At 41.6% G+C, this 24204-nt stretch overlaps 1 protein-coding gene across 1 annotated transcript in view; it reads left to right on the top strand.

Moving 5' to 3' along the window:
- Positions 1 to 24204, top strand: part of ELAPOR2 (endosome-lysosome associated apoptosis and autophagy regulator family member 2) — a gene marked incomplete at both ends in the record, with an annotated part of 89300 nt that overhangs the window by 36396 nt on the left and 28700 nt on the right. The window contains 2 exons of the mRNA XM_079548839.1: positions 7699 to 7819; positions 23801 to 23996. Coding sequence (XP_079404965.1) covers positions 7699 to 7819; positions 23801 to 23996 — 317 coding nt within the window. The remainder of the gene's footprint in view (positions 1 to 7698; positions 7820 to 23800; positions 23997 to 24204) is intronic.

Here is a 24204-nt window from a genome sequence, read left to right as displayed (position 1 = left end):
TTAAGGAAGAGTGAATTTCACAAAAAATGCAGTCAAAATATGAGATTATTCTTTAAGCTGCTAGTTTTATCACCCAATTGGCACGAACAAGACTCTCTTTGATGAAGATTTGTATGATTTTGTTGCTATGAACCAGAATATCAATTTGGAAATTCTTTTGACTGGCTGTGGAGATAAGTACCCCCAAAGACTATTTTAATTTCCACATTTATTAAACTGTTCTGTGTCTGTGAGAGACTGAAACCAGAATTCCTATACATCCTGAAGCTTTAATATTTAGGGTTTTGCTGCCTTAGCAATAGGATCTTCAGTCATATGTAGCACCAGATGGCAGGGTAGCCATGTCTCACAGAAGATGTGTGAGGAAATGAGGTTTCATGTTGGAAAGAATGAAGGAGTCACAGATGACATACACTTGTGTCTGTGACATATTTCTTCTGCTGCTCTTTGTTCTCTTCTTGCACATTCTTAGACTGCTCACAACTAGAAATTGCAATTCCCTTCTTTCTCTTTGCATCTTGTATGAAGGGGACTGTGTTCTTTACCACAGGGTATATCACCCCATCCTGTTGAGGGAATGGGTTGAGGGAACTTACTCTGGCTGAAAACTATTGAAAAAGAGTGATTTTCTGATGGATAATGTTTTTCCTAAGCACAAATGGTAGTGCTGGCACCAGGCAGGAGTGTTGAGAGAGAAAAACTGCTCTATCCCTGTTACTGTCAATAAGCTATCACTGGTGTATCTTTCAGACATACATTTTATCTGGCTGAAGATAACCTTTTCTAGGGTGATTTTCCACCATACTGTAGAAGTCTGTGTTTGGTATCACCACCCATGAAATGCAGTGAGATGATCTTAAAAGGTAGCAAATGTTTTTCTTTTTCTAGAGTTTTATTTGCAAAGATGGCAATACTTATTGTCTGCTATGTAATAGTTCGTGTTGTAAGTACATGAACTGATCAACTGTGACTCATCCTGTTGTCCTTTAGAGTCAGTGGATACCTTTTATTGACTTAGCTGGGCAACAGATGAAGCTTGGATCAAAGAGCCACTGTTTTACTAAGAACCGCTTGTATCTCCAGGATTCAAAAACAAGCAATCCCAGATGCATGCAAAATGGCTGGACAGGCGCTACACAGCTTGCTTGTGAAGTCTTGTTTAAAGGGAAAATAATGTTTTCCAGTCAAAGGGCTGCTGGCTGACCTGACCTTTGCATGCTGCAAATGATCACTGAAAGGATAAATAAGATAATGATAATAAAAACTTTCTTAGTCATTACTGGGCTGATACTGAAAAGGATTTGGCAAAGGCTGAAGAAATGGCACTGTGTTATATGGATGTGCACTGCCTCAACAAACCATGTACAGAATGTAGTAGATGGAGCTTCAAGGAGGAGCACAGCCAGTCTTCGGTGCCAGCCATGCTCGCTGAGTCTGTTTATGTGTTGAGATGGTGCTGCCTACCTTCAGGTGTGTGCTTTTCAGCAAATAAATCCTTTGCTTTCATATCTGTCTCCTCACTTTTGTGTTCAACCTCTTGGATGATGATAACTGAATAGCTGCCTGATGAATGACCCATGCACATTAGCACCATTTTATCTGAATGGTAACTGGGAGCTTTATTCTGGGAGGTTCCTAAACATCCACCACTGGAGGTTCTCTGTCAGGTTAGGCAAACTTCTATCAGGAATGGTTTAGATATGATAAAAAGATGGACTAAACAGCTTTGAAAATACCCTTCAAAGATGGACTAAACAGCTTTTAAAATACCCTTCAAGCCTTACTGTCTCTTGTTTAAAACTCTGCAATAGTAAAATCACACTATTTCTATGGCAAGTGTTTCTAGGAAGCTCAGTGAAGGAGTGGATGTCTCTTGGACTAAAGGTTGGCCAAAGGCTGCACCAATGCATCCAAAAATTAAATGGTGATCCAACATGTAACAGCTGAGTCAATAAGTATCTAAGGAAGAACTTGTCTCACCTGGCTTCAGAAGCTTTGTGGAAACATATGTGTCTAAGCTAGGCAATTAACTCCTCCAAATCTAGCTGAGCTTCACAGGGAGCGTGGTTGGACAGTGGCACAAGCTTCTCCGGGCAGTGGTCATGGCACGAAGCTGACTGGAATTCAACAAGTGCTTGTACAACACTCTCAGATTCGTTAATTTTGGGTAGTCTTGTGTGGAGGCAGGAGTTGGATTTGATGATCCTTATGAGTTCCTTCCAATTTGGGGCAGTCTGTGAATCTATGATTCTCCAGATCCAGACATCAGAAATGCGTAGGAAGCACCACATCTGTCTGGTGACCATTACTCCATGGTGCAGTATCTTGGCCAAGAGCAAGGCAATTCCTTTGTCCTGGTTGGTGTGAGAGCTCAGTACGTTTCTCATTTCATCTAGGACAAAGTATTCATCGAAACATTTTTTTATCAGCTGTTTGTTTCTAAACATTGGTAAGAGTTGTCCCTGTTCTGCTGACAGAGCTGCTCGTGGTTCTTTGAATGTACCCTGCTGTTCTGCAGAGGTCTGTCTATCTGTAAATATAGATAACATGTCACTATACTCACTGGCCTAGGACTAGCCATTTGTGTTAATGGTTTTGGGCTGGAATCCTAGAAATGGTGTTTAAACAAATTAAATAAAAATTTACCTAATATATCATTTATTCTGATTGCTCACAAATATTGATGATATATTTTTGCTGAATTTTGGCTTTTATTCAGTAAATCTCTTCAGTTCATCTTTAATTTGCAGATGGCTTTGGCAGGATTTCAACCTAAGCTTCTGGTTGTAGAAACCTGGTTCTTCAATTAGGCTCAAGATGCAAATAACCTGATTTTCAGAAAGTCTGAATCTCCACAGCTGCCTTGTGGGGTTCTAAGTAATGCAATTAGGGCTGGGCTTCTCCCTGCCAAAAAAGCCACAAATAAATTGGGATTGTGGAAAGAGAAGTGCAGCAGAACACACAGAAATGACTAGGAATTTTGGGATTTAGGAATAAAGGAGGAAATAATTAAAGCCCAACTCAAGTTTTCAGCTGAAAAACACCAATATAAGTAGTTTCAAAAGAGATTAAGGAAGGAGAAGCTTAGAGCTGGACATTAAGTCTGAATGAGGTAAACCAGAGCCCTGCTGATGTGTGCTGTTCACTGATGGGCTCGGGATGGTAGGAGCATGGGGGAAGGTGGGAATATTCATTACTGCCAGAGGATATACTTAGAAATAATGACTGCAGTAAAAGAGGAGGATGGGCTCGATGCCTGAAACTAATAAGAAACTCGCATCTCCTCTTTCAAAACCTGAATTAGGAAAGGTGACTGATGGGCAACCCTTTGAACACTGGAGTAGTCTCAATGTGTTGAAGGTTTTATCCTTGAATGGTGGTGGTGGTGACATTATGAAGGCTAGATGTGGGGAAGCATAGCTTGGGAACTACAAGTGCCATGTTTCTGTGTCTTTTGGGATATCATGTTCTAGTGCACTCCCTTCTCCTGACTTCATTCTGTTGCTAAAGAGGCTTTTATTTGTATGATGTTGCTTTTTTTCCCCCTTTAAAAAAAAAAAAAAAAAAAGAGCACAGCTAATCCTTATTGCACATGTAAATATAGATAGCACATGGGTCTGTAAAGATTATGGGTGCTCCTTTTGGCAAACAATATCTTTTAATAGCATTGTGTGCAGTTAATCGGTTTAAGGAAACGTATCAGTGGAACAAGCACTGCAAGTTCAGGGAAGGAAGGAATAAATGATAGACCTGAGAACAGTTGTTCACTTACTTGGTAATATTATGGCAGGCATTGTAGAAGGCTTTTTTTCAGTCTTTTTTTTTTCCTTGGCTTATTGACGTCTGTGTTTGTAAAGCAACATGAGCAGAGCAAGCTGTTACATTACAAGAGACTTTTGCTGTTATTTCATAACAGCTCCTGGTCTTCATCCACTCTTTGTACCCAGATCAAATGTTTGGTGCTTCAGGAACTGCTTAGAAGGGTCTGTGCCCTCTTTGTGCTTCAATTTTGCTTAAGTGGAAAAGGCTACAGGACAGCTCCTGTGTAGTTGAAAGGATGGAATTAGAAAATTGGTGCAGAAAAATAGGAGATGCATTGAAATGAGTGTTTCTGCTCATTCTGCAGAAGGCTCAGGTTGGAAGGGACCTCAAAGCTCATCCAGCTCCAACCTCTGCTGTGGGCTGATTATCCCCTACCAGCTTAGACTGCCCAGAGTCCCATCCAACCTGGCCTTGAGCACCTCCAGGGATGTGGCATCCACAGCTTCGCTGGACAGCAGTGCCAGTGCCTCACCACCCTTTGAATAATCTTCATGGCCTTTTCTGTACCCCCTCCAACAGCTCCTCATCTTTCTTGTGCTGGGTCCCCAGTCCTGGACGTGGTACCGCAGGTAGGACCTCAGTCCCCATGAGAGCAGACTCAGTCCATGGAGAGGAAACCAGTACTTCTAGAGTCTCGAAAATACTTTGAAACAGACTTTTGCTTTTAGAAGAGAGGAATCTGTCAGCTGTCATAAAGGACTGTGAAGTGACAAGCCCACATGTGGAGGTGTGCGCTGGAGACATCTAAGATGCATACACCAGGTCCCAGGTGCCCCTCACCAAGTTAAGCTCAGCATTGTACAACATGGGGGGCAGTGATGTGGGGTGGCACACAGAGAGGTATTGCATTGATGTGTCACTCAGAGAGCTCCTGGAAGCTGGTGGCCAGAAGAGAGCCTTGGAGCTAAACCTGCAAAGTAGGGGGTGTGGGTGCCCTGGCTGCAGGACTTTTGCATGGGAAGCATGGGAGGAGCATGGGAGAAGCATGGGTTATGGACTTAGCTCATTGGACCAATTCTGCTGTTTTTCCTCTCCTTGGAAGAGCTGTGGTCAGTGCATCACCCCTTTGACGTCGTGTGCATTCACAAGGGCATCTATTTTGGGTGTAGTGTCCTTCAGAGGGAGCGTACGTACGTCAGAGGGCTTTTTCTTACAGCTTAGTGTGCAGCAGTGCACATGTGATTTCACTGATTCTCCAAAAACAATGAGGCGAAATTCAGCACAGAGTGAAATGAATGTTCCTGTCTGATTTGGAGACATTTTTCAGGTTGCTATTAACCTTTTACTTGAAATTTAATGCTCAGGACTACAAATTGATTCTGAGTGGCTTCTTGGAAGAGCATCAATTTTCCATTTAGAAAATTATCCTTTTTTAAAAGTTATGATGTATTTATTAATTTATTTATTTTTACCTTAACCCTGTATGGAGTGTTCAGAGAGAGATTTTCCTATGGAAACGAATTCTTTGGGCCTGAAATTCAAGCCTATTTCTCACATCCCAGAAATTCTGAGCAATAAACCAGAAATGTTATCAGAAAAAAACAGCTGAACTGGAGGAGGGACAAGTTAAATCATTAAGGGCAAGCCCAGAAAAGTAATAAAGCAGTCAGACTTGTTAGAATTAAAACAGAACAGTGGCCAAACTTAAAGATACTCTATGTCTGGGTGATAGTGGGGAAAAAAAAAAAAAACATTGAAAGCAAAAACAGAGTAATAGGTGGTAGCAGATAACATCTGGCAATGGCTTTGCTGTGAAATGATTTTCAGAGAACTGGTGGGAAGAAATTTCTCAATTAGAGAGGAGAAGAAATCACAGCATAGCAGAGCTGTGATTTTCAGAGGGATGCAAAGGAGCTGTAAGCACCCCATGGTGCGGGGCGGCCTCCTTTATCAACCTGCTATATTTGGAAGCTCAGATTGCTGAGGCAGATTAGAAACTCTGAGCCTGGTAAGCCATTGCTAATGGGAGATTTCCAGCCCTCACCTATGTCACATTGGTTTTGGGGATGTTTCCCCTATAGCTGAGGTGTGCTTCCAGCTTGTAGGGATGTATCTGAGCTACCCTGGGTGCCGAGGATGGAAGCTAAAGCATCTCATGATGCTGGATTATTTGGTTGAACCTGAGCTCTATGCAGGTATACTCACCTTCTACAAGTAACCCAACCTACTAGCTGGCCAATGGTGCAGATGAAGCTGTAAGCTGCAGTGGATGTCTGCAATACATCTACCAAGAACTGTGTTTGTTCCTTGGTAGAACTGTGTTACAGGGGAGAGGATGTTGGTGATGTGTCTAGCAGAGCTTGGGGGTGTATATGTGTGACCATGTGCAAAAATCCATCTGTAGATTCTTCATTACAAGCAAATAACAGAAAAAGCGACAAATTCCATGCCATGCTTTTCAGTGGTACAGTAGAATTGAAAGTCAGGTAGAGAAGAAATTAAAAAAAAATAAATCCATCTCTTCCACGAAGGAACTGAGCATAGTATGGACAAAGACAATGGAAAAAGCCTGTTCAAGAGCAAGGCCATGCTGCATAACCCCCTTGTGAACCTTGAAACTCCTCTGTTGACATGGCTACCCACACACAGGGTTAGGGCATCCCGGGGGAAGGACACCTATTGGATCCATCTCTCCTGGAAACTTCATCTGGCTGGTTAAAGCTGGAAGGATTTACGGAAGAAAAAGGGGAGATGGAGACTTGAGTCTTCTACCCAAATGCAGAAGGAGAGAACAAAACTCCTACTTTTGAGGACCCCTCTGTCCCCTTCCTGCCTGCACAAGGGTTTCATGCTGGGGCACATCTCTCAAGTATATTTTGAGAGGGTGGGTGTGAGAGCAACCTGAATTGTTGACACCAATCTGCTCTCTATAATTTCAATCATTTGTCCTGATACAAAATAGAAATAAAAAGTTCTGCATGTGAGTCAGCTTCAGAGGGTTCTTTGCTTTGCTTTCTTCCAGTCTTGAGTAGATAATAGATAATTTTTATCTTATGTGATATGAATGATGGGACGGATCTGCTACAGATTTGTTATTTATATTCTGGTTGCTTTATAGGTGGATTTCAACGTGACAGTAATTAATGACTTTTTTTTTGTTCTTTGAAGATTGTGTAATGAGGTGAAGAGGGGAAAACACAAATTTAATTGAGTATATTAGGGGTATTGAGAATGTGTTATATTTCATGTATAGCTGTGGATTAGGTAGAATCTTCTTACAGTTTGCTGTATTTCTAAGACAAGTAGTTTTTCTTTCTAGTGTTCTGTTAGTTGGGCTTCTAAACCACAAGTTGAGCCATAAAGACGTTTTTTGAACCATGAGGATATTAATTCCAGTGCAATCAAAATGTTACTTACAATTCCATGCAAAATAGCAAAGGCTTTAATAATTTTTAGCTAGGACTTTATTAACATCCAAATGGAGAGCTATGGTTAGCAGTAGGAGAAATATTAATTCCATTGTTGGAGAGAATTAAAAGTGCTCTCTTTGTGAGCCAGCAAAATATTTGCAGGGATGCACTAACGTGAGCCAGAGCCAGCACAGACTTCCCCTTAGCCTAAATTGACCAAGGAGGAAGCCTGTGTGACTGCTGTAGGTCAGAGACAGAGGACTGGGACCAATCCTGCTAGGAAATAAAACTGTATTGGAATTTGTGCTCCCTTTCTTTTGCAAATCCCACCTTCTGCTTTTGCACTTGTGCTTTGTGCTTGCTCTGCAATGATCCACAGTCATCATCAAAGCAGTAATAGTTCTTCATGTGGCAGCTACTTCCTTTCTGGTTTAATTATAACGGAATTTGCTAATCACAGTCTTGATTAATGATCTTAATATGCAAATGCTATGATGAAACTGAAACTCTTTGTAATTGCTTGCAGACAGATTACCACTTTGAGTACACCGAGTGTGACAGCAGTGGTTCCAGATGGAGGGTGGCTGTCCCGAATCCGTCGGCAGAGTGCTCTGGACTACCTGACCCCGTGAAAGGGAAGGAATGCAGTATGTTGGCACTTTCCATATTATAGATCTCTTGTCTGTTTGTGCTGATTACCTTACACGGCAGTGATGCCAACAAAGCCCTTTAGAAGAGCTTTTAACTCATAATTCTACTTAACTCTGTCACCAGTGTCATGAGTTAGTCCTTCCCTTCTAGGCCACCCTGTATGCCCTTCCAACCCTTCCCCTTGTATCTTGGAGCTGTAGAGCAGTGCAGTTTTACCCTCATGACTGCAGTGTCCTTGCAGTGCAGTTTTACCCTCATGAATACCTGCTACAGGTACCCCTGTATGCTAATTTACAGAAAAACCACAACATCCATTGAAGAGTTGTTGTTGCTTGTCTTGAGGCTGCGATACTTTTAACTGCTGCAGCTCTCCTGTTTATTTGTAATAGCAGCCAAAATGGTGACCAACAGTGGCCAAATTGTGTTTGCGTAGTGTCCATGTTCTCATCACCTGCATTATTTAACTGACAATAAGCTAAATACAAGTAATGGTAAATGTCCTATTTTCCAGTGTTATTTTCATGGTGAAGCTCTTGCATTTTTATCTGTTTATTTATAACAAGCCAGAGGCTTTGCATATCACTCGGTCCTCTTCCTTTTCCAATAGGTTAAAACACTTCATCTTTGCACCTGGGTACATAAATGAACTGCTGCTCTGCAAGTACATGTGAACTATTCCTTGCTATTTGCAGCTTCCCAAGCTGAATGCCCTTTCCCATCTCACATCCTTGCTCTAGCAATTCTCTTCACAACAAATCCTAGCAGAACTTTATTTTCTCAGTAATTTCTAACAGGGGCTGTAAATCACTGTGTCTGACAAACGGGAAGAATGATGGCAGTGTCCTTTCAGTTCTGCTGTAGCAGAGATGACTTTTTATTCACTTCTGACTCTTCCTGTAATGGTTTATTGCTTGTTTCATTGCACAGTGTGCTCCAGCATTGGGCACATAAATGTTTTTTGTAGCACTGTTGACCACAGTAAGATTTCTGACTGCCTGCAAGCATCGGCTGAAAAGTTGCATGTGTCATTCCTGGTGCTTGGGTTTTGTTTCTGAGGTTTTAAGTGTGGGATCTCTGTAAACCTAAGGGATGTGTTATTCAATTACAGAACTGTAGAAGTAGGTAGCACTTCAGGGGATCCCATAATTCATCCTTCAGCCCAAACAGCTGTAATACCTGTGACTGTAATTTGTGGCTGATATTTGGCTGGGCTGTTGCCAGGGTCCTCTGATGATGAAATGCCCACTAACTCTCCAGATATTTACTCATATATTTTGTTCATTCATTTTCCCTCCAGTTACAGTTTTTTTTCTGCTTTTGAATTTCCCTTGCTGAACTTCAAGCCTTTTACTTTTTGATTTTACTTTGTGCAGTAAGGAGCAGTTAGTGTTATTCCTCTTGATGCACAGTCACTTCTGGTGTATGCTGAAGTATGTGGGCATAGCTCATTTTTTCTGATGTACACTATTTCTTCATAAAGCTTTTGATAAATGATTTAAGGTCTAGAAGCATTACATTCTTCACAGCTTTCTGGTACAACTTTCAACAAAAGGTTCGTATACTTTGTTTTGTCTTCTTTAATTTGTGTGTGTTGCTGCTCTTATATCAGCTCGAGAGAAAATTCAGCTGGTTTATAATCATGGATGAATCTTTGGCTGTTATATCTTTCCCTGTTTGACAGAGGAGATCTTTACCATGTTGATCGACTGTGATATAATATACAAAATACAGGATTCTGTTCAGTGCACTGGAAAACTCAGTAGATGCTTTTCCTCCCTGTAGTGTTGCTTTTAAGTCTCATGGCAATTCAGCTGGTTTGAGAAGCAATTGGATAGTTTAATTTTTTTTTTTTTTTTTTTGAACTGAGCTGTCTGCTTTCAGGGCTTTTGGGAGTGCAGCAGAATTAATGTAGCTCTTTTTTTTCCCCTCTTTTCCTTGTAGTATATTATAGCTTCCGGAGATGTCTGACTATATCCTGATTGCAAAAGTCATTTTAGATTTCACATCTCTTAGTCTTTCACCTTTTGCTTTAAGGGCAGCTAATCTTCCTGGCTGAAAACATGGTTCTACCAGCAGCAGATAGTTACTGTCAGAGTACACTTGGAATATCCCTCCCATTTGGCTTGGCTAACCTGATGGGTTGTATTGCAAGATGTCTGAACCTTTTCTCATAGGCCTAGAGGTGTTTTGTCCCAGAGCATATCAAGAAACGCTGTAAGTTTGGCATGCCCTTTGAGATGAGTCTTTCTGGCCTTTCTGCATCCTTCAGATTCTGATGCATCTTGTAGATTCTCCCCTATGCCTGAGTGTCCTGACTGGGTCTCCTCCTGACTTTTGGTAGAATCCTGGGCCCCCTTAGATACATTATCTTTCCTTCAGCCTACAGACCGAAGGTCTGCAGTATAATCACCACAGGTAAGATCATGTCCAGCTTTGGATATCCATTATCTTTAGAAGATGTGAAATCATAGAATCATCAGGGTTGAAAAGACCACTAAGATTATCTAGTCCAACCGTCAACCTATGCCTGTGACTGCTCTAGATCATGTCCCTCAGTGCCACATCTACCCATTTCCTGAACACCTCCAGGGATGGTGAAGAAGCTTTTCCTAATATCCAACCTGAACCTCCCCTGGTGCAACTTAAAGCCATTACTTCTCATCCTATCACAGTTAGCTGGGAAGGAAACTATATAGAATCTATTAGTCCTTAGATATAGTTGAGCCAACTATCCTACTACTTTAAGAAAGGATTGCAGTTGTATAGTAGCATGAGTTGCATGAGTTCTGAGGGCCTTTTTTTTTTTTTTTTTTTTTTTTTTTTGGTCTCCTTGAGGCTGGCAAAGCCCTCAGTGGTCCCTGCTGGTGTTATGACACAGTGGATATAGAGGAATGTGAATGGGAATGTGTTTTTTTTTTTTCGAACACATCTGCTGTTGCTGCTGATTTCATGATGTTTTGTTTGCTGCTGTTTTCTTCTATTTGGAAATGCTCGCCACTTAAGAATATCTTCTGTTGATCTTTGCTGCTCCCTGGAAACAGAATTGACTGTCGTTATTTTGGGGAATAGCTGTCGTTAATTTGGGGAATACTGCATAAACCTGTCTAGCTTCCAAATGCTCAGCAGTCATTTTGTTTAAATTGTGCCTGAACCAGGAACCGGAAAGGTGATACACCAATATGTTAAACATCTCCAATCATCTTCATAAATATGTCTAGACTGTGGTCTCCAGTGGAGTGCAAAGACTCTTTGAGATCGCTAAAAACGTATTAGCTCAGGTGTTACATGAATCTGGAGCAATCTAACTGTGGCACAGAGCTCAGCCGCTGTCTCAGGATGTGCTCATTTTCAGGATGTTGTGCTTTGCTGCTTTTCATTCAAATGAACCCATTTAAAATTAGGTTGGGTGTCTCCAAGCTCTGCTGCGTTGTGAAGTGTATGCTAACCCGTGGATGGTGACCCACTCAGAGTGCCTGCCAGCATATCCTGGTGTGGCTGTTGTCACCAAATCATGTCAGGATTGAGACTTTTTTTGGGTTTTCAGAAACCGATCAGTGACACTTAGCTGCAGAGAAGATGGGGCCCTCTGAGAATTAGTCACAGGCTTTGGAGTAGGAAGGACTGTTATATTTTGATTGCTTAATGATCTCAGTATTGGATGAAGGATTTTTGGCCTTTTTTTCTTGCTGTGAGAAGCATAATAACCCACCTTCCTCTCTGGCCATCCTTTCCTCTTCATCTTTACACTCAGGTAGAAAGGAGAAAGGACCCTTGTGCACAAGGTGTTTGTGGTGCTGTAGGAGGTGCTGCTGTGCCATGACCCAGATATGAGATTGATGATGCAGGAGAAGCTCTGCAGGATAGAATCTCACTTGCAATAATGTGCTGGGACAACATGACCTTTCTAAAATTCACTCCCGCCTGGCAGGAAACCTTCCCCTCTTTCTTTCTGACTTCCTTGCCCTGTGAGGCTGCAGTCATTGCTGTTTTCAGATTCCATGTTGGGACCAGCCTGCTTTTTGACATTCAGCACACCGTGTTACCTCCAGGCACGACCACATTAGACTGGTCGGCCACCTCTCCCAGAGCTTTGCTCTTTCTTCCCTCCATGCTCATGCTTGTTCAGAGATGACTCATACTTCTGACAACAACCCGTCACAGTCGCAAGAAATCGTGGAAAGATACAAATGAAATGTGTAATGAAGGTTTTGGCTAGGTTAGAAGGCACTGTGAGTTACTCCTGAAGCTGGTCTTCGTGGATCTCTGCCTCATGCTTAACGTATCCTCTGCAAGCACCTTATTGAGGGCCTTTCGAATGATTCCATGGTTCAGTGGTCGTGCTGGTGTTTGACTGACGGTTGAAATAGATGATCTTAACAGTCTTCTCCAACCTTTTCGATTCTGTAGAAGAAAGTGGAAGGACAGAGAGCCTTCTTCTGTCAGTGAGGCTTGGAGTCTGAATCCGTTACTTCTTGATGATTGGCAGTGTGCTTAACTAATTTGGTCTCGCTCATTTTTAATTACCAGAGCTCACACTCTAATCTCCTTGTGGATCTGATAGCAGCAAAAGACTTTAACTGATAAAGATCACTGCCATCAGAGCAGTGTACTTGGCTTTTTAAATGGAAAACCCTTGTGACAGTCAATGGGAGGAGTTTGCTTTTGGGGCTAAGTCTGAAGACCCATAAAGCTGGTATCTCGGAAAGTGGTTCATTATGGTGTGTGGGCTGATGTAGTTTTTAAAAAGGATCTTCTGGGGCTTGATGATAGGAGCAGAATTTGGTATTGTGTTCCCACTGACTCTATGCTACAGTGTGTCACAGTTGTGCTTTTCTGCCAGCCTGACTGTATGCTGCATGTTTACACTCAAATTAAATGTCTGAACTCAGAGCCTTCGTTTTTCTCCTGGCCTCCTTCCCTGCGTTTCTTTGTCTCTTTTCACACCAGTACAACCCAAATATCTGGTTCAGACAGTGCCCTTACTGTGTACTGGTGCACTGATTCACTCTTCAGAGCTGTTTTCATCAGCAAAAAGGGCTTACAGGGTTCACATTTTGACCTCAAATTCTTTTTAATATTAACCCTCTTATTGCACAAAATGATGAGTTGTTCTTTGTTTTTCTTTTCCCCCAGCCTAAACAAAAAGAAGTCATTTCCTAAATACCTGTTAATTTTAGCAGTGCTTTGTGCATAATAATGAAAATGTGCTGAAAACAATAAAAAGAACAATTTCAAAAGGAGTTGAATTTGCTGTGTTCAAGGGATAAAAGGGTTGTTAAGGTCACTGTCAGAGTCAGCATCCAAATGCCGTATGCATTACAATGCTTTCATATGAAAAGAGGCACAAAATTATTGATAATATGGAAGAACTCAGTCATATACAATGCCATGCAGTTATTAAGGCTTAGAAAATTCCACCCTTACTTGGTACTGCTAAGGCAAAAGAAACTTTTGAAATCAGAAATGTGTTTCCATTTTAAGGCAAGGTGTGTAAGTGTGCACTGAATGGTAATCATGTGGAAAGCTCCACTGACTTTGGAAAACACAATATCCTTAATTACAATGGACTTTTACTGGGGCCTAAGAGCAAATTTTGTCCTGATTTATTGCTACTGAGCTGTTTGTTGAGTTTATTCAAACTTGTGTAATTTGCTTCTAGGAAACACAGGAGGAGATATGGATCTTTCTGCTAATTACAGTGTACTTTAAACACAATTAGGGCAAGTGACCTTTTTAAGACTTGCAAGTTTTATAACACTTTAAGGCAACTGAGATCTGCAGAAATTTTTATTTTACCATTCTGCTCTTGCAATAGAAATGTAGTAGAAGTTTAAACTTCATAAAAACATTTAAAGTTTGATATCCTTTCCATCTTTGTTAAGATTTGATATCCTGAGCAAGTAAGGAGTGAGCCAGATCCTTATTCCCTTGAAATCATTGGGCATCTGTGAATTTTATAATGTATGATGTATGCACGTACACATCTGTGTGGATGGATAATATGAACTGGATACATCTGGGAATACCAGCGTGCTTGTGTTACAGCCTTGTGATGTAAAGTGTTGGTTTGTATCTGTTCATTGTCAGCTTGTGCTTGTATTCAGGCAAATTGTATATAGTCTTCATGGTACATAATTTGTACTTCCAGGTTTTTTAGCTAGAATTTTGAAATTTGGCTGATGAAGCCTTGAAAATAGCAACAAGAAGTTGTAGTAGTTTCTCTAATTTTTACATTATTGTATATATAGATCATAGAACAATTGAATGGATTGTGTTAGAAAGGATTTTAAAGATCGTCTGCTTCCACCTCCCTGCCATGAGCAAGGACACCTCGCGTCACATCAAGTTTCTGAGGGCTCCATCCAAACTGGCCTTGAATGCCTCCAGGGATGGGGAATCCACAGCTTCTCTGGGCAACAGTGCCTATGCCTCACCACATATAGATGTGAATGTATGTACAAATACCCTCAAGTCAATAATGATATTTGTTATTTTTCCATTAACAAATAAAGTGTATTTATGTTATGTCAAAATCATTTATTATGGAATCGAAAAATTAATTATCACCACAGAGTTTTTTTGTCTTAATATATGAATATAATACATAGTTTTTGAAAGGCTTGAGGAAACCTGGAGTTATGACCTCGTGAAGCAAATGTGTATATCCAACAAATCATCAGAGAGGTTATTTGCTTATTTGATATTAATTGAGGATTAGTTTTTGGTCTCATTAAAGATATTTGAAACGACTGGGATATCTTTTTTTTCAGCTGTGAAGAGCAAATATGGTGACATCAGCATAGCTCTGAGGACTAGGCATATATCCTCATTTTTTCTCATGGCTTCAAAGCACTAGATCTCGCCTTCATCAACCTTGATGCACTAATTTTTTTTTCTTCATTTTTCATGTCATTCAGATATTGCTGCTTTTGGTATTCACCTTGGAAGAAATAATGAGGTCAAGCTATTAATGGCTGCTGGTGTTTAACCATGTCATTTAGATCTGACATATGCACTTAGATACTTATATGTGGTGACAGATGTTGTTGGGTATCCTGAGCTGTAGGAAAGTGCTATTTTGAGGCAGTGTTCAAGAGAAGTATTCAGAAATTCTCTCATTCCTCCATTTTTGAGATCACTTACTCTAACCTCTTCTCCCCTCTCAGCTGAACAGCCTTCATGAAGCTGCTTGTCAACATATAGGAGTCCATCCTTGCATATGGAAGGTTGCTCTCTCAAACCTGAAAGCCAAAAATATGGATTATTTATGGGCATGATTATTGAGGGAATTTGGGTATTTTTCTGTTTGCTTTAGATTTGTCCCTTTTCCTGTTATGTTCTACCTAGCAGTTAAAGATGTATGAGAGTAAGACAGTACAGATTCTGGCTCTACATCTAACTGATATGAACAGCAAGGAATTAATGCAACAATGCCATGAAGTGAAGATGTTGAGTTGGCAGTGGTGTGCATGGCAGCTTGAGAGCTGCTACTGAAAGCCTCCAACAGATGTGTATTTTCATTTCTTTTCAAGCATCACTGTTAATGAGTTAATTTCCTCTGTGCATGAGCAATAGAGTGTCTTTGGGGAAGAAGTCACATTGTTGACTTTTCAAAGATCCTTTTAGATAAATGTTTTAAAAGTTTGCACTGAACTCATAGAGTTTAATTCCCAGGGAAGAATTACTGAGAGCTGTGTGTTGGTGTGCGTATTGAGGCTTCCAAGGGGAAGATTGGCCTTAGAGCCTTCTGATGATTCCTTTGCTCTATTTGTGTACACAGTACAATTCAATAAGTTAGACACATAACCTACTGAATCTGATTTCTATTTTAAATGGAAGGAAACTAGTAAGACCTTAAGATTTGCTATGGTTGAGGTATGAGAGGCAAACAGACCGGGTGTGTGAGGGAGAGACTGTGATCACACTGAAAATTTTGACACATCAGCTGAATAGGATGGAGGTAGTTGAGTGTAGACATTTTCATGTGAGTCAGTATTTGAGGCCCAGTTGTAATCCAGTCCCTGGATACCTCAAGTTCAATGCAATTGCTCAAATATAGCTGTTTAGGATTTGTTGAGATTTCTTAGTGTTTCCTATCTGGTTTACAGTTGCTACACCAGAAAGACATAAATTTCCTTTCATACTTGGATTGTGTTTGCTAGTCCACTGCAGAAGACAGTTCAAACGTTGTGAGAAGTCTTTTGCACCAACCATCAATTTGAGCAATTGAAATAGGCCCAGTGGCATCAGTCAGTAGGGAATGGAGGGTTACTCACCTCTAGGTACATTTCCTCCTCTGTTCCCCAACTTCTCCAGTGTTGAGCCATAAGGGTGACTGTAGTAACAGCAGCTCTGTTTGCTAACTTCCTGGGCATAACTGTCTTCCTTCAATGTTCTACTCCATGAATTAGCTGAATATTCCAATTCCAAAACCACAGCTCTAAGTACCCATCCGATGAAATAAAAGTGATAATAAAATCCCATATGCCAAGCCAGCTCGGGAAAGTGGTATTGTTCCTGTCAAAGAGAAGAACTGGAGAGAACATTGATTCATTTTGTCATTTCTTGGATGAAAGGAAAAAATATTTACACTTAAGAAAAGGAAGCGTCCCTTCCACAGAAGTTGCTCTTTTCCAGGGTACCTCTGATTTCAGTGTGATCACATTTCAAGCCCAAAGAAGGCTTGACAGAGTTTTTCTTTAAATAAAGATTCGGCCTGGTTCCTGATAACATTGGGATATAATGACTGAAAAAAACCAACATCAATTATTCACAGTCTATTGGAGAAGCCTCATATAAATTATTCACGGAAGACATTCTGAAGCTGGCTGAGATTATAGGAAACATTAATAATAAAGCAATGAGTTGTTTCTTCCTTTGTTTTTTTTCTACTCTTCCTGTACTGTGGTTGGGTGTTGGTTCCATGTATTGTGGATTACAGTGTCCTAAAGTGGCACTGAACAGATGGCTCAGTTTGCTTTCCTTTGGTCACGTCTTCCCTTCTAGGTTTGTGGCATGCATCTGTTGAAGCCAGCAGCTGTTTGGAGGGACAACTGCTGCCAACCTTATATTGTTTTTCTCACCTACAGTTTTTTCCTTTGCCTATGGGAGACTAAGATAACTGAGCTCTGGCTGCAGGAGGTGACAGCATTGCACCTTAAGCCCAGGGGTTTGGTTCCGAATGAAGAACAAATAAATGGAGGGAGAGAGCTGGAAAGCCAGAGTTTGAGGTTATCTTTGTGTGTACTTTCACTGATTTAGGTACTCTCTGCAGCTCCACTGCTACCCTTTCTAATGTTATAATCAGGTAAAATCCAGTCCTATGTTGTTTTTGTTTTTTAATGGAATGTATTGTGAGCCAGGGGAAGGAAAGCATGCAAACATGCCCTCGCTCAGAATAGCTGCAATAATTTTAAGTATCACAACTAAGAAATGTCTGAAGGGGAAGTCTGCTGAGAAGGCCAATGGAGAGGGAATTACTGGGCCCGAGTGGTATGGGGTCAAACTTGCTGAGGGAAGGGGGACACAGGGCTGTATAGGGGAGGGAAGCAGTTGAGTTATGTTGTGGATTTGGTGTTGGAGAATATCGGCCATTGAGACAGCTTTGATTTACCTTGAAATCCCCACAATTCCTCTTACAGCATAGCAGTATCTGAGAGATACTGACATGAGAAAATACTACAGAGGCAGGTTTCAGACCTCAGGAGGAGCAATATATAAGTGAGCATCTACTCTTGTTAGTCCAGCTTTGTTCAGTGACTAGCATCAGAAGACTAAGCAATGTGAAATTGTTAGCATCACTCACTAGAACAGAAACATGCCAAGCAAATTTGACTTAGTCCATTGAAATCACTGGGAGGGCTGCAGCTGTACTAAAATGCAGAACATGACCCTGGAGCCTGGCAGTCAAAGAGCAAGTGAGGCAAGCCTGCTTATGGTTTCTTTTGCCCTCTGGGGAATCGTTTCCATGTTTGCAAAATGATTCTAATGTTCTTTCAGATCTGAAAAAATAATGTATTGCATGCACTCCTTGGAAGCAGTTATGCAGGGGGCAGGGCTCCCAACTCAGCATTTCTATGTTCATGTTATGTTCCAGGAGGGGTAAAGTACCATCACTCTTGACTCACAGAGCTTAAGAGGAGGGGGATTAACTAGTTTCAGTAGTTTGACCTCGCAGGTCATACAAATGCATCCTGTTATGCCAAAAGTGTGGAAGATAATTTGGTGTGAATTTTTCTTCCTCATGATGTCCAGTTATGGTATAAAGTACTTGAAAGACAGAGGGTCCATCACATACCATGACAGACTGTTAGAGTGATCAGTTACTCTTGCTATTAAAAATGTGCATTCTAGGGTGTTTCCAGTTTGAATTTGTCTGACTTCAGCTTCCAGAAGGTAGCTCTCCTTATACAGTCCTCTCATTGATTAAAGAGTCTGGTGGGGTCCTATGTCTTCTCCCTCTAGAGTTATTTATATGTTTATCAAATTGATTTTCAATCATCTCGTGATAAACTAAACAGACTAACTACTTCAGATTTTGCACTGCAACACATTATCCCTAATTTTGAAAGCATTTAAAATTTTGTTTGCTTGTTTGTTTTTTCTTTTCCTTTTTTCCATGTATTAAAAATGCAAAAGCAGGACTGTATTTAGTATTGGAACAACCTTCTTGCCTCTGATACACGGGTTTCATTCTACACATTACTTTCACCTGTAACTCCATCTACCTGCAGACTTTATTAGCACCTTTTTGCACATAGTGGAAGCTCCTGATAAATGGTGGGTCCACTCCAGCCTTCAGATTTCTTCTCTTTGGGACACATTTCTACCTTTTGAAAGCAGTGCTGGAGCTCCTTGACTTGGAGTTGGCTTGGGATCACCAGCAGACCCACTTGTGCTGCTTCCAGGCTTACCACTCAGTCTCATAAGCCAATTTTAATACTGTTTCTTTTCTGCAGATTGCTGATAAAAACGTGACTCAGTGCTGTGGCAGGCAGAACTGCTTCCATCTCCCCTACTTGGCGGTGATCTCCCACTGACAGCTCTGTTTGAGATCAGTTTCTCACGCATTTCTTAATCCGTTTGAGCTGTGCTTTACTGGTATTGTGTGGTGCTACCTTTTTTTTTCTTTTTGTAAGAATGACATGCCAAACTTAGTTAATTGTTTTGGAAAGCTGAAGTCTATTATACCCACACAGTCACCTTTATCTGGTGACTTGTAATCCTTTTAAAGAATGGAGTGAGGTCTGTTTGCTGAGACTTACACAATGGTTTTGGTATTAGCACTGTAGCTCTCTTTAATTTTTCATGAAGTGAATTTGTGTCAGCTTTATTGCATAGAGGTATGGATGTATGCAGCTGCATGTGTCTACCTAACAGTACGTTGCAACACCCTTTGTGACTGAGGCTGGTTCCCTATACAACCCACAACAAAACCTTTTCACTTTTTTTTCTTTTTCATGGACATGCAAAAGATCAAATATGTTCTTTCCAATGTGCATTGCTTTGTCAGTCGGTGTGTTACACCCAAGCTGATATTTGAAAGGGTTAATAGGACAGGGAGGCATTAATATCAGGGAGCAGGATGTGATTGTCCCCCTCTACTCAGCTCTTTTGAGGCCTCATCTGGAGTACTGCATCCAGGCCTGGGGCTCCCAGCTCAGGAAGGGTGTGGAGCTTTTGGAGAGGATCCAGAGGAGGGCACATCAGAGGGCTGGAGCATCTCTCCTGTGAGGAACGGTTGAGGGAACTGGGCTTGTTTAGCTTGGAGAAGAGAAGGCTCCGGGGAGACCTCATTGTGGCCTTCCAGTACTTGAAGGGAGCACATAAACAGGAGGGGGAACGGCTGTTTAATAGGGTGGACAGTGATAGGACAAGGGAGAATGGTTTTAAACTAAGACAGGGGAGGTTTGGGTTAGATATTAGGGGGAAGTATTTCACCCAGAGGGTGGTGAAGCACTGGAACAGGTTGCCCAAGGAGGCTGTGGATGCCCCATCCCTGGAGGCGTTCAAGGCCAGGCTGGATGTGGCTCTGGGCAGCCTGGTCTGCTGGTTGGTGACCCTGCACATAGCAGGGGGTTGGAACTGGATGAGCATTGTGGTCCTTTTCAACCTGGGCCATTCTATGATTCTATGATCCTATGATTCTATGATTCTATGATTCCATGACAGCTTGCAGTTGGAGAGGGTTGCAAGGATGTGCTTTACGGCAGCGATGTCCAAAACTGATCAATTGATTGTGGAAAAAAATTTTGAAAATTGCCGATGTGATTCAACAGCCATAGTTTAATTTTCCAAAAAAGTATATACATCTAAGGATCTATTCAATAGAGATATTGACTCCGAAAAGAAAGTATCAAATGCTTAAAAAAAGTGTCCCTGAGGCCAGGGCTGGGTGGTGGTCACCAAGGGTACATCTAAGCAGGAGGATTAATCTCTGAAGCAAGAGAGGATGACAAGTGAGACAGTACACTCAAAACAGTTAGGTTGCTCTAAAAGTAATGCCTTCAGTTTTTTCTTTGGAAACTACAACAGGTAGAAAGAGCATAACACTATTTGATAGAGCAAATTCTCAGCCACAAAACATTTTTCAACATAGTCACACTATTAGCTATGCATTTTAATCAGCAATGAAAAAGAGCTTGCATGTCACGCTCATAATAATCTGCACCAGCAGATGTGTCCCTCTGTTACACGGCTGCTATGATTGCATCATTGCTAGGAAAATGTTGCCCACCCAGTCCATCTTTCATTGGCTTGAACAGATGGAAGTCAGAAGGTGCCAAATCCAGACTATATGGTGGATGTAGATGACAGCCCAGACAAGATTGGCAATGTGCTCCATAGTCTTCAAATTGATATAGGATCCGGTGTTTTATTGTGTTGCAAGAGAAAGACTGTCTTCTTCTCTGGTCTGACTGTGGAAGTTTGAGCCTCCAGCCTAGTCAGTGTTGTGATGTAGTGGTCAGAGTGGATGGTTTGTTTGAGTTCCAGGAAATACAGCAGGATTACCCCTTTCCCCCTTTCCTATCCCAAAAGACAGTGCACATCACTTTACCCGCTGAGGGCTGCATCTTGAACTTCTTCTTTGATGAGGAATTCACATATCACTCCTCTGTGAACAGCAGTTTGGACTCTTGCTTGTAGTGGTGACACCACAACTTCTCACCAGTAATTATGTGATCGGGGACACTGTCACTTGCAGCCTCATAAGTCCTCACAAAGTTGTGTATGGTGTTCTTTCTGCTCCTATATGAGCACTCATGGGACCACTTGACACAAACTCTGATGCTTAATGTTTCCACCGTTGTTTCCAACTCACTGAAGCCATTGTGAGTGACATCTAATCTCTGGGATCCCTCTTGGCAAGGGTACAGTGTGCTCTCCTCCAGCTGAGATAGACTCCTGAAATGATGTTGCTGAGACAGCTCTTGGTCTCCCTGCCTGCTGGAAGTGCAAGCTGTAGAAGAGAACATCTCAGTGCTTGGCCCACTGAGTCTTTCCTCCCCATCCCCCTGCTACCGACCACCTGGAATGGGACCAAGTGGTGCATCTGTTTCAATGTCGAAAGTGGTTCTTGTTGCTATTAACCACGTTCAGCCCCAAATTGAACCTGGCAACCAGCTGGCATGCTCAGAGCTAGTTTGCTTGCAGATGTATGTGTTTTGACAGGAAGTGCTGCAGCCTTTGAAATGTGATGCTTAGAAAATATAAAGAAGGTAATTTCCCACCTAAAAAGGTTCATCTCTCACATGGGAGGTGAGCCATGGATAGGCAGTGTAGTCTGCAGCAGCCAGTTTGATTTCTTGAACACTTTTTTACTCTCTCTAAAATGATCAAGCTGCAAGGAGTTAAAAGATCTTCATTCAGCTGAAGTAATAATCTCTGATCAACATCACTACAATTGAGGAGGCTCTGCTGCCTGCTGCACCTTCTTCATGGTAGCAAGATTCTCTTGATTACTGTCTTCTTATTCAAAATTCACAAATCTGGATGTGTGGTTATGCAGCACTCAGTTTCTTGCAATTGAACTTTCTTTAAAAAATGCTGGAGCTGTTCAAGGATCTGAATGTCATAAAAGAGCCTGCTTTTTTATTTCCCTTCCTAATGGTTTCTCTCTGGAACCTTCAAGAGAAAAATAAGGCAGGATTATTCAACAGTGCTAAAGCAGTGAGTAGGGACACCAAATGCAAATGTAAAAAGCTGTAGAGACGGTGGTCTCACTTCAGACAGACATGTAGGAAAGTGCTTGCTGCTTTTCTCTGGGTGCCTGAAGAACGCATACATCCCAGCACCAGCTCTGCTGGCTCTTTTCTTCTTGGTGTGTCACTCATGAGTGATGGGTTAGGAGAACAGGTTTGTTGACTTGATTTTCACTAGTTGAGATTGAGAGCATGTCACTATGACCAAGAAGAGATAATGGCCCTTTGGCAGAGCTTTCAATCAAAATGGACCTTTTATCTGCATTCCACTGTTGCCTGTCAAGGGCAATTACACAAAGAAATGCATTGGGAACCAGCTCAGAAACAGGAGCCTGAGCTGGAGGTTGGATTTGGGTAGAAATTGCTGTTACGCAGCCACATCTTTATCAGAGTACTTAACAGTCAAACAAGTTTTTCTGCAGTTAGATAAACGTCAGCACATCCATAAAACCACATATGCTGCAGCTTCAGCTGGTGTCAGTTGTTTTGGGCCAGTTTCACCACTTCGGCTAGCAGTCCGACAGCTTCTCAGACTGTGAGTTTTGTGTCTCGTAAAGTGAGTTTATGGAATGTCTGCCACTGCACAATGTAGCACACATGAAATATTCAGTAAGAGTTCCCAGCATTTCTTGGGCTGAGTTTTGTGATTTGCTCTGAGTCCCACTTTGGCTAGACTGGCAGAGTTGAGTTTATAAACCCAGCAACACAAGAGATAAATGCTGCAGAAAGTGCTCATTTGGTTTCCATCCAGGGCATTCAGTCTCAGAGAGGATGTGATGCAGTGCAGGGCTGGAAAAGAGTGGGATTATCACTTTGTGAATATGTTTTCTAAATTATACTTCCCTAGTTACGTATGTTTAACTACTCTCTTTGCTATCCTGGTAACAAATATATGTTTTCTCAGCATCCTAATAGCACCACAGTCAACATAATTTCTTAGATGTGGGCTATTTGGTGGTCTTGACTGATCTATAGGATGAAAGGTAATGGCTTTAAGTTGCAGTACGGGTGGTTCAGGTTGGATATATTCTCAGAGAGAATGGTGAGGCATTGGAACAGGAGGTGATGGAGTCCTACCCATGGAGGTTTTCAAGAAAGGGGTAGATGTTGCATTGAGTGACATGGTTTAGTGGGAATGGTTGGTGGTAATGGGTTGGTTGGACTAGATGATTCTACTGCTCTTTTCCATCCTTAAAGATTCTATGATCAGGCAGGATGTTCAAGGGTTTCTTTGCAGTCCGTGAGAAATGCAGAGAGTTGTGGATTAGGTGTTCAGCTCTCAGACTACATTTGTAGTGTCATGTTATGCTCAATGAGATGCTGTGTTTCTTAGCTACCATAAAGGTGGGTAATATGAGTCTGCTCTGTCTCTCAGGTGCCAGTAATTTTAACTGAGTTCAAAGTGTAGCAAGTAAGTGAATGAGAGTGAGAAAAACTATTACAAGCCTTCACTTTCACAAATTGCTTTTGAGAACAGTTTGTGGCTAGAGATTTCATTTCTAAATCTTGTTTTGCCAGTGGAGACAAGCTGTGAATCATGAGCCATAAGGAGATTTGGTTCCAGTGCCACCATACTGGTGAAAAAGTAGGCACAGGAGAGCATCTGAATTTTGTAGCCTTTGTTGAGGATTCACCTATTGTGTTCCTGAGATCTGGACATTCTCATTTGCTTCCCATCAGTTCACTCTTAATTAATTAAGTGGCAAAGAACTAATGGAAATTAATTGGGATTTTTTTTTTTTTCCGTTAATATGTTGGTAATGATTGTCTCCCTAGCTTTCTCCTGTGCCTCTGGCGAATACTTGGAGATGAAGAACCAGGTGTGCAGCAAATGTGCTGAGGGGACCTATTCGCTGGGCAGTGGGATCAAGTTTGATGAGTGGGACGAGCTGCCAGCAGGATTTTCCAATGTGGCGACATTCATGGACACAGCAGTGGGCTCAGTTGAGAATAAAGCCAACAGCTGCAACAAGTAAGAAGTTCTGTGTGTGCCTGGGTTATGCAGTAATGATGAGCCTGTGCTTAAAATAAGGCCCACATGCTGCAGGTCTTTTCTCAGCTCTTAGTGTGCATTTGGAAGAAGGGTCCTACCTTGGGTGCAGGTGTGGTGTAGACACAGCTGGTGTGAGAGAGGATTTTGCCTTGCATGAATTTTGGGAGTGCTTTAAATGTCATTTATC

The sequence above is a fragment of the Tetrao urogallus genome, assembly GCF_951394365.1.
Source record: "Tetrao urogallus genome assembly, chromosome: 1".
Lineage (NCBI taxonomy): Eukaryota > Metazoa > Chordata > Aves > Galliformes > Phasianidae > Tetrao > Tetrao urogallus.
This window is presented reverse-complemented; position numbering and strand designations above follow the sequence as displayed.